A 16,930-nucleotide genomic window follows, 5' to 3' on the forward strand; every position below is an offset into this window, starting at 1 on the left:
CAGGATTGTTTATATTTTGTGTGCTTGATTTTGCCTTTTCTTTCTTGCCCCATCCCCCCCACCTCCCACACACCCCACACACACAGACTAATGGCCTATATCAAGCGAGTCACTGCAAGGAATTAAAAGGCTTGTCATTAGACTACCATATTGAAATCAAGTACCAGGAGACAATGACAGAATACTTTACGTATACTTTTATACTGTGGGCTGTATGGACATGGGTATACATATTAGATGGATATAACACACAATATGGAGACCAGTCTTACACAACAACTTACCAACAATTAATTTGATCATTAAAAAAAACAAATTGTTAACATTTACGAATGCTCTAAATTCCGTGAATGTTCCTTTTGTCTTCCTAAACCATTTATATAGTCAAAAGTGATAACTAACCACATGTGAAGTTTCATTGCTTTATAATAGTTATATTTTCAAGACATAACAGTGACGATTTATTGATAAACCTTAGTGTAAATATAAATTAGTAAGGGTTATAACAGCTGTACAGAGTTGTACTCGATCAGAAGAGATCAGTACAGTTTTGAATTGGCAACGGTTTTGGTATTTTTATGTGCTGAAACTGCTTCAAGCTGATGAAAGAAAACGGGAGTTTCACTGTTACCTCGAACACGGTTTCACTGATTCTTTGATACCAGAAAGTCAGCATAATGTGCAGTATTCAGTAATTGATCAGAGAAACAGCCGAGCGCTCCATCGCCCGAGGACCAGTGTAGAGACAAGCAGCTGTAACCATCAATAGGAGATCACTATCTCTCACCCAGGCGTTTCTCGTTAGCGGGGGTTCACTGATGAGCACACCGAGGCCTGTGTCTAGAGAAACGCACACTGCAGGCTGTTGCATGTAAACCACACTGGAAGTGTTATGTAGGCAGCTGAGAAGGTTTTACTCACAGTTTCCATTTCTATTACTGTAGATGGGAAGGTCCAGGAAGACGGCATATTGCTAAACCACATCAGGCCAAACAGAGACTGGGTCAGCTGTCAGAACTGCAACTGGCGTAGACTAAACTAGCCTTTTTTTAAACAAACTCATTGTCAAAGTTTTTTTTTTTTTTTTTTTAAGCAATTATAGCAGTAAACCATGAATCCACAGTTTCTAACAAGCAGATAGGCTTCAGGTGTTTATAACAGAGTACAGAAAAAATTGCTTTTTCGGTGTAGTAGCAAAAGCACACAGGTTTATTAAAATGCATACAGCTACAAAGTTACGAAGTACAGATTATAAATAGTGCTGTCATATCAACATATAAACGTTTATGCAACAATAAAAAGTAAGCAGAAAACACCTGTCATCTTGTGTGTGACACCATTTAGCATAAAGCTTCCTTACATTTAGGCATGAGAATATCAGACAAATCTACCCTCTGTTGACCATGACCTTCTATGATGAACACTTTACTACAGTTTCAATTAAACAGGTTTTCAGTTTCCTTTACCCATTCTGGATGTCCATGTTTCCATGGAAAACGTGCTAAACTGATTAAGAAAAGCAGTCAAAGCGTGTGGATTTTGATACAAGTTGCATTTAAGCTGCGAGCGCTGTATAATGCATCCCCATCTTTAAAAGCTAATATTACCCTTATCATTTCCCTTTCCCATTAATTTCTGTATAGTTTAACAAGACCCCTTTGACTGCTTATCTTTTTAATATCCAGAAAGGTCCCTTTGTTAAAGACCCCTTTTACTTTATGAGAGGCATGAAATTTAACAGCATGTTTCCACAATACTAATGAGCAAAGCCGAGTGTGAAGTTAAAGTGGCTTCAGATAATGATCATCAAATACTGGGAGAAAGGTAGAGATACCTTAGTGCGAGATAGGCTAACAAATCTTTGAGTCCTTCTACTTTACAGCCCCCACTTTCAAAAGGACACGACTGTTGCATGTGAGCTCTATCCATTCCTGTATGCTGAGCTCATCTATGTTTACATTTACAGTAATGGCACATCCAAGCAACTTTCTAATTACCGTAAACAGTACATACAATTTTACAGGCAAATATCTGACAACATCCTTTAGGACGGCCCCTAAATAAATGGTTTAAGGTGTCCATTATGTTCTTCTGTCAGATGTTACCTTGCAGATAATGCAGACAGATGTGTAATATTCCTACACAGACCTCAGGCAGACTATTGTTAGTCCCAGGGCCTGTCTACAAAGAGGTCATTGGTGCAGTGAACTCTCAACCAAAGCAACTGATGTTCACTTGCCTGCCCCCATCTCTGCAAACCCTTAAGAGCTGCTTGGAAGACACTCACATGCAACCACCAAAATCCCCAAACACAGTTCTTCTGCTGCTGTAAAAAAAAAAAATGTAGGAATATAATAAATCTGCCATTGTCAAATCTGCAGCATTTCAAACTAATTCTTGTGAGTGATAAGACAATTCATTTCCATTATAGTGGTTGGATAATTGCACCCTTTGCCAATACAACAATTAAAAAAATAAATTAAATCATCCCCTGCTTTTGTTTAACCTCAATTGCAAAATAAAGCATTCAAAATTCAATTACATTTTCTAAGGAGATTATGTCAGATTGAAGCAGTATTCATATTCTCCGAAAAAGAAAGCTCGACCCACCCACCGACCGGCCAACCAACCAACGATTCGGCCAAATCTAAATTGCAGTCAATTAAACGTGAACAGGCAGCAGCACACAACGGTGCACATGAGAAGGCAGGGAATGACACCTCCCTGAAACCATGCATATCTGGGTCAACATGGCCAGAGCTCCCCTCCCCTGACACCGCACCACACTGCGACTTCCCATTGTCAGCATTCATTACAGGAGCTGGGGGACAGTGGATTGAGCGCGTCATGTTTATCGCAGGCAGACAGCTGATCCACCGAGGATAAATCCAGGCGCTCAATGACCTAAAGCAAAGCAGGAGGGGCGCCGAGCGATAAACTTGCTCTCTCATAGCTCACCCCCTAGCCCCAGCCCCCCCACCCCGGCACAACCCTCACAGCCACAACAAAAGATGCACCACTATAATGCCGCTCAGATTGGATCAGACTGTTGCTGTTACTATCCTGTCTGGCTACCCAAAACAGGCCTGCTGCTGGAAAAGCAAGGGGATAGGCAAGTAACACAAGGGGGAGGGTTGATGGATTAAATTCGTATTGCAGCATTTATTATAATATTCAAAGAGTCTCCGCGAAGCTCTCTCTCCTTAACAGGGACCCCACACCTCCTCCCACCATCTGTACCATCCATTCACGTTCGAGCCTTGGCTGTCAGGCCATTTGCAGCTCTTGCGGAAACCGCTACAGTACGAAACTTCATGACTAATCTTTTTTTTTTATATATATAATAAAACTCACACACTCAAGAGCAGCTTTAATTACTAATCACCTCTTTCTGATATTGAAAGTCGATATTTTTAAATGCGTTTTGAATGTAATTCAGTGCTTTTTAAGACACGGCAGAGAGGGCTTCCACTAAGTAAATCGCTCAGGACATTATGAACACTTTTAAAAAGACTATTGAATTAGTCATTTGATTCTGATGATGTAACTAAACTCCACTGGCGTAAAGGGTTTTGTTTTACTTTAAAATGAGAGAGAGAGAGAGAGAGAGAGGGGGGGGGGGAGGGAGATAAAGAGGAAAAAAGCTCCTTACAGCATTTTAAAATGGTCAATGAGATAAATTTAGTTAAATAATTAAAAGCCACACTCCTCTACGCAGAGGGAGTATAGGATGGCCCAGTGAAAGGCTGCTGAAAATACACTGGTTTGACCTTTAGATCACATGTACAATAATAGTCCTGTTTTTCTTCAGTAAATGCACACAGGGGTTTCACAACTAAACTTTTTGAAATCTGATTTTAGTCACAGCCCATCATATTATTACAATTAGCACAGGACATTTGATCTCCTAAATATGGAGATCTGAGGGTTGAAAAATGATTCATAATGATGGTAATAATAATAATAATAAACAATCATAAACATAATAAGAGATGATTAAATCACCTCATAAATCAGTCAATCTACTAAAACAAAATAGGTAGAGTAAGAAATGAACAGAAACCTGCAAACATAGTCAGAAAAGCACAAAACGTGAAGGAGTTTTCTGGTCTGCAGAATTATTAACAGAGGGGGTTTAATTTGGAGACAGTGCCTTGTTCACAAGGGGGCCTTGTCAGCAGCAGAGATGCTTCCAAAATTAATTAACAGCCTTTTTTAATCGAATCAGATGAAGTCTTTGGACCCTGAACCCCAAAGTGACACAGTGGGTAGAAGGCTAATTGAACACTGCTTGCAGCTGCTTAAATATTCATAATACGACAGACCTCTACCATCTGGGTGCCTATCTGATTGCCGAAAAACAGCCGACGTCACATCAAACATGGCTACGGAACAGGCTGCCTTTGTTACTGCAGGTTACTGCTTTTGCCGATACATTTATCTGTAGTCTATCCGGGACAAATTTCATTACCAATTATTACGCCATTCAACTGATGTACACTGCGGTTCTGTTATTGACCGAGACATCACTCATGCGCCTGCTACTGTCTGAACTGCAGAGTGATGATCATAAACAACTGTAGAGAGGGGGGAAACAAACAAAAAAAAGCAGGCACCAGTTATGCAAATTCATCAGGATGTCCACAATAGTAACATCTGATCCATACATGATAGAACAGAAATGCTGTGAGTTAGTCTTATTTTTCCCCTGTTGTATGTTTTTTTGGGTCATTGCAGATATAAATCAAAAAGATTCAAAGACGACAGAATAAAAAACTATTAATAAAAGTTTGATATTAGTTTAGTGTATCCTGAAATGCTTTCCTTTACTTGCAGTGCTATTTATAATGTGAGTATTGTTAATTATAAATTAATCCCCAGGGCAGCCCAGGGTATATTTTCTAAACATTAGCAATCTACCTTCAAAAGACAAAAAATGTCCTGAATATTGCACTCTCATGAAATCTACAGTATTAGATGTCTATAGCACTCTAAAACCCCACAATTGGTATTTTCTACCACTGAATAAATCTATACTACTAATGATTAAATATCATTGTACAGTGCAGCTTGTCTTATGGAGTCATCTTGTCCCAGTCACATGCATTACATAAGGGAGAAACACGGGGGTTTGCTTTAGAAAACCATAATTGAACCCAGAGCATGAGGCAGGTTATTCTAACTAATTTTACTTAATTTTCAGGCTGTACCAACATAGTAGGAGAAAAAAGTATTGGACTAAACTGTGTATAAAAAAGTGAATACATGGATGAATGCATAAAAAGAACACAAAGTTCTACTCTGCTTTTCATCTGATCTGCAAAAATGGCAAAAAAACATGTCTGTAACTTAGCATCCCTGACATATTTGCATAATGCCTTCCCCTGTCCCTAACTGCCAATGAATTAACTTCTCTTTACCTTCCTGCTGTATTCACAAAGCCTCTCCCCCCTCCTGAACGCACACGCACACCAGACAGAATGGAGATACCATGTGGCCTGGACACTGCTGCCCCACAAATGGAATCTCAATTCTGCGAGTGACTCGTCTGGGGGTTGGGTGGGTGGGCGATGGGCTGCTAAATTTCTTATCCTCGCAGTGTAATGTTACTGCCCCAGATGCAAAGCCCCAGATCCATTTCGTACCGAACACAATGTGCCTGGATGCTAGAATGGAGTCTGCTGCATTTGAATTTCTGTTTGCCTAAACACGATCCTGTCACAGTAATGTGATTTGATCTCCCCATTGTCTATTCAATCTCACCTCCAGCTGATTTTTTTCCCCCTTATTTGATTTGCTTTTTTTTTTTGGTTTCCCCAGGCCTTCTTTTGCATTTGTTGAGCAATTACAATCAAATGAGGCATATTAGTCCCGTCTGGAGGCCTCCACATTCAGATTACTACCAACTGCCTCTTTGGTCGCTATGCTGCCTTTTTCCCCTCTTTTCCATGAAACAAAACTACTGAAGGAATCATCAAGTCACCTCACACCTTTACACATCGCTTCATAAGGACTACACCTCAGGTACTTAGGAAGCAGGGTTTTCTGAAGTATGGAAAAAAAGCCAACTCAAGCTTTATGATATGAAAGAACACCACTTATCTCACTGGACATTCCTTAATGAGAGATCAATTTAAATGATATGACAATCTTATTTTCTTCCATAAAAGCTGATCTAATTTTTTTCATTATGCTTGATTAGGTCTGATTAACACATTTATTAAAGATAAGACAACTCTACATTGTGACAGAGGAAGAGCAGACTCAAACAATGGCATCACAGCTACAATCCTTATCCCGTCCCGTTCAAGCTTAATTTCTGGAGGAAACACAACTAGTTTTTATTTCGGCATTTCAAAGAAAAAGAAAAAAAAAGTCCTCCATATAGTGCTCCATTAGGCCTATGTCAATAGCAATCTCCTTTATACAATTTAAAGATGGCCGAAAGTGTGCTCTGTGGAACACCAAAAAACCTCTGACATGAAATAATAAAAATGGATAGAAAAGAGAAAAATGTCTGACAACAAATTACATTTTAATGGTGCCAATGAATGTATCCAAATTAAAATGACAGCCAGAGAAGCTAAAAATCATTTTAAAGATTGTCACAACTCACAATAAAATCCTCTCTTCTGCAGCGCATCTTATACTCAATAAGGCATGAGGCATGCACATATTATGGCAAACAAATCGCACTAATAAAAATCACAAAACACACAAGAACTGACACATATGATATAGTAGCTGGCATGCCAAGCGGGGGAACAGAATTATGCCCCTGGCTTTCATGAAAAGCCATCAATATGGAGGAGATTTTATGGTGGGTCATGTGACAATTAAATCAAACTATTGCTCCTGCCACAGCCACTTCTCATGCAGTTGCTGCTCAATCCTCTCTTTATACCCGTATTCCCCAAAGACAAGGTCTGCAATAACTGCATTACTGCAACACACAATCAGATGGTATCAGGCTGCAATGCAGCAAAACCAGTGGAGGTTTTATATTTTTAAGCTAAACAAAACATGCTTCCAACATTACTAGCACACCCTAATGAACTTTCTAGATATCAATCCCCACCCTTTCGATCAGCATCAGATCAGAAAAAAAATGCTGAAAAGATTAAAAATTGTACTGAAGCTCCAGGCACGGATCGTTTTGTATTCTCTTTTTAACCGGTTTTAATCATGACCAGGTGTCACATGAAGTTCTTAATTCTCACCCTGTTGGGTTATTTGTTTGGTTTTTTGGTAGGGTCATGTTCCAAGAGGTAAAATCAAATTAAGTAAAAACCTTTCCTTTTGACATAAACACTATCTGGCCAGTCAGAGAATAAAAATGTGGCACTGTAGGGTCCTGTCGTAGCCAAAAGGCAACCTATGTCTCCCCAGTGACCTCAGCAGTTTCTGAAAAAGACTTCTCTCATCAAGACTTGTGACTAAACCTTTCATTCTTGTTGCTTGAGGGCAAAGGACTATAGTGCCTCCCTTCACCGATCTTACACAGGGCTTTTACACTTATGCATTCATCAACATCATCTATTTCCAATGTGGAAAAAAGAGCCAGGCCTAATCGTTTTAAGCAGACATTTCAGCCTCTTTAATTTATTAGGACACTTTCTTAACAGAAAAACAGAGAACATTAAATTATTACCAGGATTAAATGGCATTTAAGTGAGTAGTCATACACAAATTAAGATAGCTTTTAGAAATATAATTTTTCGTTCAATGCCACATCTTGATACTTGATTTTGCATTATTAAAATACTACACAGTGGTTATTTTAAGAGAACAACATTCATGTCTGACAGCCTTGTCTGCAAGCTACCACACCCTATAAAGAGCACTTGTGTTTAATCATTTGACTCACTAAAACTTTTGTTTGAAAGAAGAACACACAGGAAACAAATACAAGCACCACACAAATTCTGACAACACCCCAAAAAACAAAGAAAAGTGATCAATTATGAAACCGAGCAGCAAACAATGGTTATCCACTAATAATTTGCGTTTTTCCAGGACATACATGCTTGACGAGGCTAATACTTCAACATAGTGCTGACAGTCAGTGCTGTGGAGGACACATGGGCTGCCCTGAAGCATTGTCACAGTCACTTCCTGAAACAATGGCAGGTGTTCAATGGGATTGGGATGGGGGTCATTGTAGAACAATGAGTGAAGACCAGTGAAAAGAAAACTGTGAAAAGCAGGGCTTTTATCATTACTTTTCTCTTTTAAAGGATAGTGATCTAGGAGATGGTGAATAGCCCATGATTAAGATGAATGGATCTCATTTAAGCTGCTTGCCCTGATATTTTGACAATTGTTCGCACAGAACTATTACACTTGTAATTCACAGTATATCGTCTGAGATTGTCTTTTTTTTAATGATTATTAATCCACACCTTAGTATCTGCATTTGATTGAAGTGACAATAAAACACACAAAAACAATTTAATTGCAACTTCTACTAATGTACTAATGATAATTATAATAGCTGTTACTAACTAATCACCCACCCAGTGAATATACCTATTTTAATTAGGCCTAAATACATTTCAATCTCCAAAGTAAAAAGCTCTGTGAGAATCTGTTGTACCTAAGAAAAGAGTCTACTATTATTAGAAAGGGGACAGTAGTGCAGATTTTCAACAATTCGGAAAAAAGGGAGAGGCTGAACAGTTACTTTACTCGCACATGGAAATACTACACAGAGTGGAATAATATGCAGACAGTTTGCCTAAAAGTAACTAGTTCATCTATAAAAGCTTTTTGTTTAAAACGTCCCCCCATGACTTAGTGTTTCTACTTCCTAAACCTTCACTGGCCTAGGGCTCCTGTTTAATCTCTATACTATATGCCCAGATTCAAAATCTGCCTTTTTATTAATCTGGGAATTGCAAAAATGCAAGCTATTTACTTAATCGAAAGTGGCTTCTGTACAAAAAATACTTTGCAATGGATACATGTTTCTGTTTAAATGGGTCAAAATTATAGTTTGACCCATTGTTATTGTTTGAAATTTAAACAATTTACCTAAATACTGCCATATAATTAAATTCCAGTTTCAGAGTTTTAAAGCTACAGAATGAAGTGAAACAATTAACTAAAAGCTGAAGAAAAAGTAACTAGGCCAGCAGAACTAGGAGATGACGAATGACGTACCTCAGTAAGATGTACATTTAAACCGCCTATTTCCAACAAACTCCTAAAAATAACTGCTAAATACACCTAGTTATTGTAGTGCCTGAGCTGGATCTCCGCGAACCACAAAACACCACATGCCTTAAAGAACAGACATGACGGAGAGATCTTTTATAAAAGCAAATACCCAATCAAGTTTTCGAAGGAGAGAAGGTTGCTTTGGAGCGGGCGTAGTCCACACAAGACTAGGTTAACACAAGTGCAACGCAAACACCAGCACCGACTGGCGCTTTACGCGTGACCCGTCTCTTAATCTCTACAGTACGACTTCAGAGGTACAGAGGGCCAGGAGAGTTAAGAGTCACTTCCATTTATTAAAAGTCTCTTAGCGGCTACAAAACAGGCCTCCTTCAGATCTCAGCAAGACAACAGGGGCAAGCTTGACATTACTACAGGGGGTTGGTTGGACGTTTGCCCACTGACTAAACTGCTTCTCAGTCCTGGCTGACCGCACTAAGTCCCGAAGGAATTCATTTATTCTCCGATTTGAAATTATTGAGACTTCACAATGGGGACCGCACCTCTGCTTTTCTGTGTCATTGTAAAGGGCTGCACTGCCCCCCTCATCCCTGGGAACAACAGCATGCTGCGCAGCTGGGTAACAAAGCGTGACCCAGTAATCCCCAGGCATGACTCGAACCCGGGACCTCATTATTAGAGGACTGTAGACTGTAGAGTGCCTCCGCTGAGAATGCAGCTGTTGTGGGTGTGTGGGGTAGGGCGTTTTCCCCCATTAAAAGACCAAAAATATGTATGTATAATTTAATGAAAAATATGTGCTAGGTCAAATTTCACATGACAGGACAATGTCATTTGCATTTTTTTCCATTTTCAAATAATTCGTCTAATCATTTTCATATACTGTACAAGGAAAATTGTTTATTGAATATAGATTTTTATATATAGATAGATAGATCCAGAACAGGACCACTTTTCTTTTACATTTCATATTGTATGTATAAGCTATTTCAGCATTCTAAGCATAAATCAAGCTAGTAAAGTTTAAATTTACTTTGTCGAAATAAACGCATCAAAATGTTTTATACATAAATGGGGATCTGCAGTACAAGCACATCTCATTTCACAAGACCCACATGCAGATTTCTAAACAATTGAAGACATGATTGCCTATAATTTGCAATAGTCTACAATGCATTTACAACTAGGGTCTCTGCTAGCCTCAAATGCACCATTTGCGAAAGCACCCATTTCTTCTAACAGGCTTCCTTGATGAAAATACTAATAGTGGAGAATAAAATTGCTTAAAAAAAAAAAAAACTAAACAGAAAAATTCTAGTGGCGATTGTTACCCGATTCATTCTATTGCTTCATTCAAAAGTTATCCCCCCACTGTGGTGTAATCATTTAAACAGAACTGGTTCTTTTAGGATTTGTCTTCTAATTTGTACACTAAAACACAATTTAACACTTTGCTTACGCTACTGTGTGGGAGTCCAGACATGCAGCAACTCTACTGAGCCAGTGAAGGAACAAAGAGCAACAAGTCTGTTCCAGTGGTGTTTAATTTCACGAGTTACAAATTTGAGCAAACAAAGTATTTCTAAAGTGCCTCTCTAAAGGTTGTACGGATGGACATCTATTAACATCTGTTGAACAGTTCTCAAAGAAAAATATAATTACAGGTTTTCAGTTTATGACTCAGACAGGGCAGACAGAACTAGACAGGCCAGAAACGAACACCCCTGCACAATGTTCACCAATGTGCATCCTTTCTGTTAAATTACGTAAGCTTTTAAAGGCTTGCATTTTTTCTCTTCGTCTTGCAATTGCCCCACAGGCTGTCTGCACGAGAGGATGAAACGGCACACCAGTACAGGAAAAGGCCCAGTTTTTAAACATCCGTACTCCAGATTACTTCGTTTTCACTGCCGAGCAGCAGTGTTTTGACAAAGAGAAGTGAATTCAAGTAATTACAATCAAAAAAAATATATATATCTTGATCTTGCTGTACGTTCTAGAATATATATTTGTCGTCTTTTTAAAGTTACTTCACCTGAAAAGGTTATTCATTTCAAGATCTATGGCACTGTAAATGAAAGGACAGAAGCCTGATGAACTACCAATTTGCCATCTTCACTGCTGATTGTAAATTGGGATGACTTCTGCCTTGGCTAAGGTCTCCTTTGTGGATCCCGGCCCCCTACCTCTAGTAAGCAATGCACAAGAAGATGCTCAGCACTGAAAATTAAGCTATTTTAATAAATATACAGTAAAGCCAAGCAAAACAAAAGACAGAGGGGGAACAAAAGAACAGAGATCAATGTTTGGAAAAATGCACCCAAAACATTTTAATTCTAAGCCTTGAACTTCTGTTTTAACAAATCTTTGTTCTCCCCCCACATCGATTCTGTTTGATGATGCCAATTCATCTCCTAAGCAATGGCAGGGGCTTTAGTGGTTGTTTTTTGGCTTTTTTGTTATTTGTTTGTTCCCATTTTGTTATTGTTGTGGTGGGTGGGTGTTTGTATTTGTTTGTTTAAGGGTCCACATTTGAATTTGGATAACAAGAAGGGAGAAGAAAACATGAAAAAGAGGGAAATTATTCTCCCTTTCCATATAGCTCACCAGCTTGCATGACAAAACAGCATAAAAGAAAATCTTCACCTCTTAAATAAAATAAACACCCTCTTCCCCTGCCACCAGTCTTCTGGCACAGGAACGCAAACAAAAATAGCTTTGTTATTGTGGAAACCCTGCCAGTTTCACATTCATTTATTTATTTCACCATTTCGTGAACCCTTATAAACATTTTTATGTAACTAAAGTGCAAAATTTCTCGAATAATGTCCTTAACAAAACTGAAACTTAAGTTGATTGGCATCTTATTCTTATTACTCATATTGAAAACAGGTAGTACGTTATCAATTACGTCAAATATAAGGTTTCACAGATAGAAACATTTATATGAATCTGACTGCAAATGGTTAATCTTTGTTTATTTTGTTAGTTACTTTATTAGTCATCAAAAGAAACTGATATCTTGCATAAACTGACAAGTCACTATAGGACAAGCATACCCTATTGAGGTTAACATTGTTTCTTAATGCTTTTAAAAAAATTGTCAAGGTGTTAAAAACATTACAAAAGCTTTACATACGCATTTTCGCTGACGATGGAACAAGCACAAAGTTAAGTCTAAGTCAACTAAGTATATACTGAAGTGTATAATTCACAAAGATCCAGCAAAATGTTTATTTTCCTAGAGTTATCATGAAAATATTCTGAAGTGTTAATAACCAGAAACAGCAAGCTAGACAATGGATGAGTATATTTTACAATAAGTGACATTTTCAAAACTCTGTTCACCTGCATGTGTTCTAAAGCCAAGTCGCACGTTAACCTGTCTTCATTGACAAGGGTCAAATTTGACATCTCTACTACCTGGTGGAGGTTTAAAATCACACACGAGAGATTAATCACACACACAGAAATTAGTTTTTGATTTTCTAAAGATACATTACAGGGCAAAGGAGACCCCAAAACAACAATAATACTTCATTTCCCATAATCAAGTTCTTATGAAAACTGCTTAAAATTAATAATTCAAGTTCAATTTATTAAAATGGAATGCAACTAAACTATTTCAAGAAATAATTGTAAACCATAACACAGTAAAATCTTTTAAATATACACTTAGGATTGATACCACAATAAATACATCATGTTAAACTATGCAAAAGGCCTGAATGTTTAATAGTCCATTTTACTATAAGAAGTTAAAAATACAAACTTTGCTATATAAAGCCTGACATGGGGAATACTAGCTCTAATGTTCCATACCTCCCTGGCCCTTTGCCTCCACTCAGCTACTCTATAGGAGAGGCAGCAGGAGGAGAGACAGCAAAGCACCACCCAGCTAGAAAACTACCCTCTGGAATCAGCACAGTACCAGCCCCCACCATCTGCAGCTAATTTTACACCTTCCAAAGTTAAAAATAAGCACTTTAATGAAAGATTTCCTTGGGGGGTGGGCTTCACTGAAAATGGTTCTACCATTTTATCAGCTCCCCACCCCCTATGCTATCTACTGTCCACGCTCAGCTGAATAGCTGATTCAGATAAATACCACTGACAGGAGCCTGGAAAGAAAGCAGCACAGTTGTTACCAGAAACATACAGGCACATTCACAGACAGGACTAACCTGCTTTTCAGTTTTCTTTTTAAATTATTATTATTATTTTTTTCTGATCGTTATCCCCCTGACCTTTATTGAAGGATATACAAGAAAATGATCTCTCTCATTTCATTCTCTTCAGTGCTTTCCTCACCTCTGTTGCAGAAATTCTGGAAATCAGTTTAAAAAAAGGACAAAAACAGAGGAGAGCTCTGCCCAGTGTCAGCCCACATCAATTAAAAGCCACTCCAGGTTTTTCTTACGGAAAAGAAATAGGTCTTGTTTCGGACAAGCCATGCAATCCTGTTTCACTGAATTATGGAATACATGTGTGACGTTAAAACAAGCTGAGTAAGGACTGGGTTATGTAGTACGGAGCACAATTAATTCAATGCGAGAGGTAACACCATAGTCTGTTTCTTATTATAAAATATTATCATGGAAAACAATTGACATGTTCTCTCCCCCCTCTCTCTATATTATATAGATATACAGCTCTGGAAAAAAAATTAAGAGACCACTGCAAAATTATCAGTTTCTCTGGTTTTACTATTTATAGGTATGTTTATAGGTAAATAACATTTTTTGTTTTATTCTATAAACTACTGACAACATTTTTCCCAAATTCCAAATAAAAATATGAATGGAATGGAATGTAGAGATGCTGATTTAAGACAAATTTGCAGTGGTCTTAATTTTATCCAGAGCTGTGTTGAGAGAAATATTTTTATTTATTTATTTATACACCTAAATCTTTTCATGTGGACACTTCCACAACTTCTAGGACAACCAGCTTCGGACCTCTGAGATATACTTGTATCTAAAGACAACATGCTATTTAAGCATTTTAAAATCTGGTAATTCTGCCAACAAATCTTCAGTTAAGAAAATATGCTTTGGGTTTTCAATTTTATGTTAACATGAACACAAAATATAAGTTCTTTCCATTTTGAACCGATTCTAAATGAGTTTCCATTGTTTTTCATTAGAAACATTATAATACGTTATCACATTCTAAAAAATACAGCCTTTTCATTTATAAATAGCAAACATACGAGAATTAAATCATTGTCAAGGTAATATAATATTTTATAAGTGATAACCAGTAACCATCAAACATACAAAGATTAATTCACTCAATCACTTTCTTCCAGGATCAAGAGAGGTGTAATTAAACTATTTTTAAGAGCATAATTACAATACATTTAAAAAATCTAATGGATTAATTAAAAAAAAAAAAAAAACTTACTTTAAACACCTAGGCTATACATTGCAATGACTGCACTCATTTAGCAATGTCCACACAAAGTCCTCAGCTATTGTTTTATTGCAGAATAAAGATTAATATTTGTGTGTGTGTGTGTGATATATATATAATACTTAAATTTAAGTTAACATTTTTAATATTTAAAATAAACTGTTACATATGTACATTGAAATGGCAGGTTCAACGTAAATATTTTAAGCAAATTATAGTAAGTATTTCAAAATAAAAATCGATAAGGATTTATGCCAAGACCAATCTGAATGTATAAACGTGTTTATGGAGGCAATCCGAGTGGTTTGAATCTGTAACCTGGAGGAATTGAGATCTCCTAGAGGACAACTTGTACACCACCAACAGAAACCTGCAGTTCTTGTGTCCATGGGTTTCAGTCTAAAGGCGAAAAAATAACCTATATATAATTATTTTAAGGAGGATAGCGTACAATTTAAATGTATCCTTACACACCCATCCCTCATCACTACACAACATGAACTCAAAACGACCAACTTGCTCAGCAGACACATACGCTCCACAAATGTGCAAAAATACCAAGGAGTACAAACCGATCGACACAAAAATGAAAGAACAACAATAATGAAGTCATCTCTGCATGTAAACGCCAAATGAGCTTCAATCTAATTATTTACAACAACGTCAATGCCGTTTTTATTGGTTTCGGTCCTCTTTCCTTTTTGCGAGAATGGAGATTTATCCAAACTATTGTACAGCCCAGCCTCAGCGGCAGCCTCAAAGCAAAACCCGTAAAGTAAACATTCGGTTTTAATTCCAGAATCGAATCCGACGATCGATCCGAGACTAAATATCCGACATTTCAGATCAAACATATACGTAGGTGCACAGTTTAGATCGCACAAACATCCTTTGTCTTGACAGCACAATCACCGAAATAAACAAAAGACGGATACGAAAAAAGAGCAAAGCGGGTTGCATTCGTTTCATCTGAATAGACTGGATATGTTCACAACTCCCTCTGAAATACACATTAAAAATGAATAGTGATAATAAATCTTTATCAGAAGGCAATATGAATCCGTTTTGACAGCTTCTGCGTTTTTACGAGCTGAAGGAAAGAATGTAACCCTAACAAATCGGAAAAAAACGCTCCTCACTTCCAACACGGCGCAGAGCAGTAGTCCACTGATAATCAACTAAATACATATGAAAGTATAAACTAGAGCAATGGTTATCAATATAAAACAACTTGGGTCTAATTCAACTGAAAATAAAATGTCTGAACAAGCCACATTTACATAAGCACAATCAAAGCAAGAGCAGTAAAGCAGCCCTTTAAATTTTAAAAGCACACAATCCCCAGCTCCTGCGTCTGCTCCGCCAAAACGAAACGCAACAACTTTGAGCGATTTTCCGTGTGCAATAAAATCACATTTTCACGGTCTGTGGTGGATAATAAATGCATCAAAGAAACTTTCTCAACAATACGATCAACTTCCTTGTGTTTGAAAAGAAGGGGTTTCTGTGCTCTTGGGTAAAGTTGGCTCACTTGAACCACTGGAGCTGAAACACAAATAAAGTGCTTCATCCGCGCCACTCACCGACTTGCAGCACATTCTCCACACAGCCGCTCTCCAAAAGCCGGATCCCCCGGCGGAAAGGCAGTCCATCTCCGGTGCCCCCAGCACCAGCGTTCCCCCCCGTGTTGGTTACCCCTCCGGGAACAGCCCCGGACCCGGCCGGAGCCCCCGATCCCACCGCGGGACCCTCCTCCCCGGCTCCGCGGCACTGAAACGACGAGTACATGCAGATTTCCCGTTCGTTCCTGGGGAAGGACCAGTAGACGATGCGGCGCTGGACGGGCTCCGGGATCCGCTCGAAGCGCTCCTCCACCCTCTCGAAGGCCCATTTCTCCGCCACGGCCTTAGCGGCGCAGTCCAGCAGAGACTCCGGGCAGTGGAAGCGAGAGTTCGGGAAACCCGGTCCCGGTCCCGGACCCGGGCCTCGGGGGGCAGGGCGCAAGCACGGTCGCTTGCTGGCCGGGGGTAGAGAGAGGGGAAGCGGCGGCTGAGGCGGTAGCTCTCCGTGTCCCTCCGCCATGGCGACCAGATACACACTGAGCGCGGAAGACCAGCCTGGGAATCGCAGAGACGCGGCTCGGCGCCGGCGGAGGAGGGGAGAGGGGCGATACGTCACCAGCACCTATACAGCCCAGCTCAGTCCATCACTGAACCGCCCGTCCACCGCAAACTCCTCAAACTGATCCTCCCTCTACGATTGACAAGTCTGGGAGTAAACATAATCTGTATTTATTAGTATGTATGTATTGCACTTTATATGGATCTTCATATTC

General features: G+C 38.8%; 1 protein-coding gene across 2 annotated transcripts in view; it reads right to left on the bottom strand.

Annotated features, from left to right (window-relative positions):
* zswim5 (zinc finger, SWIM-type containing 5) overlaps positions 1–16,930 on the bottom strand; it is a 58,928-nt gene extending 41,998 nt beyond the window's left edge. The window contains exon 1 of one of the 2 annotated variants that reach the window (XM_066692660.1): positions 16,179–16,930. In XM_066692660.1, coding sequence (XP_066548757.1) covers positions 16,179–16,677 — 499 coding nt within the window. In that variant the 5' untranslated portion in view covers positions 16,678–16,930. The remainder of the gene's footprint in view (positions 1–16,178) is intronic. The other variant, XM_066692659.1, reaches the window with a different exon arrangement.

Source organism: Amia ocellicauda, chromosome 19, assembly GCF_036373705.1.
Source record: "Amia ocellicauda isolate fAmiCal2 chromosome 19, fAmiCal2.hap1, whole genome shotgun sequence".
In the NCBI taxonomy this organism is placed as follows: Eukaryota; Metazoa; Chordata; class Actinopteri; order Amiiformes; family Amiidae; genus Amia; species Amia ocellicauda.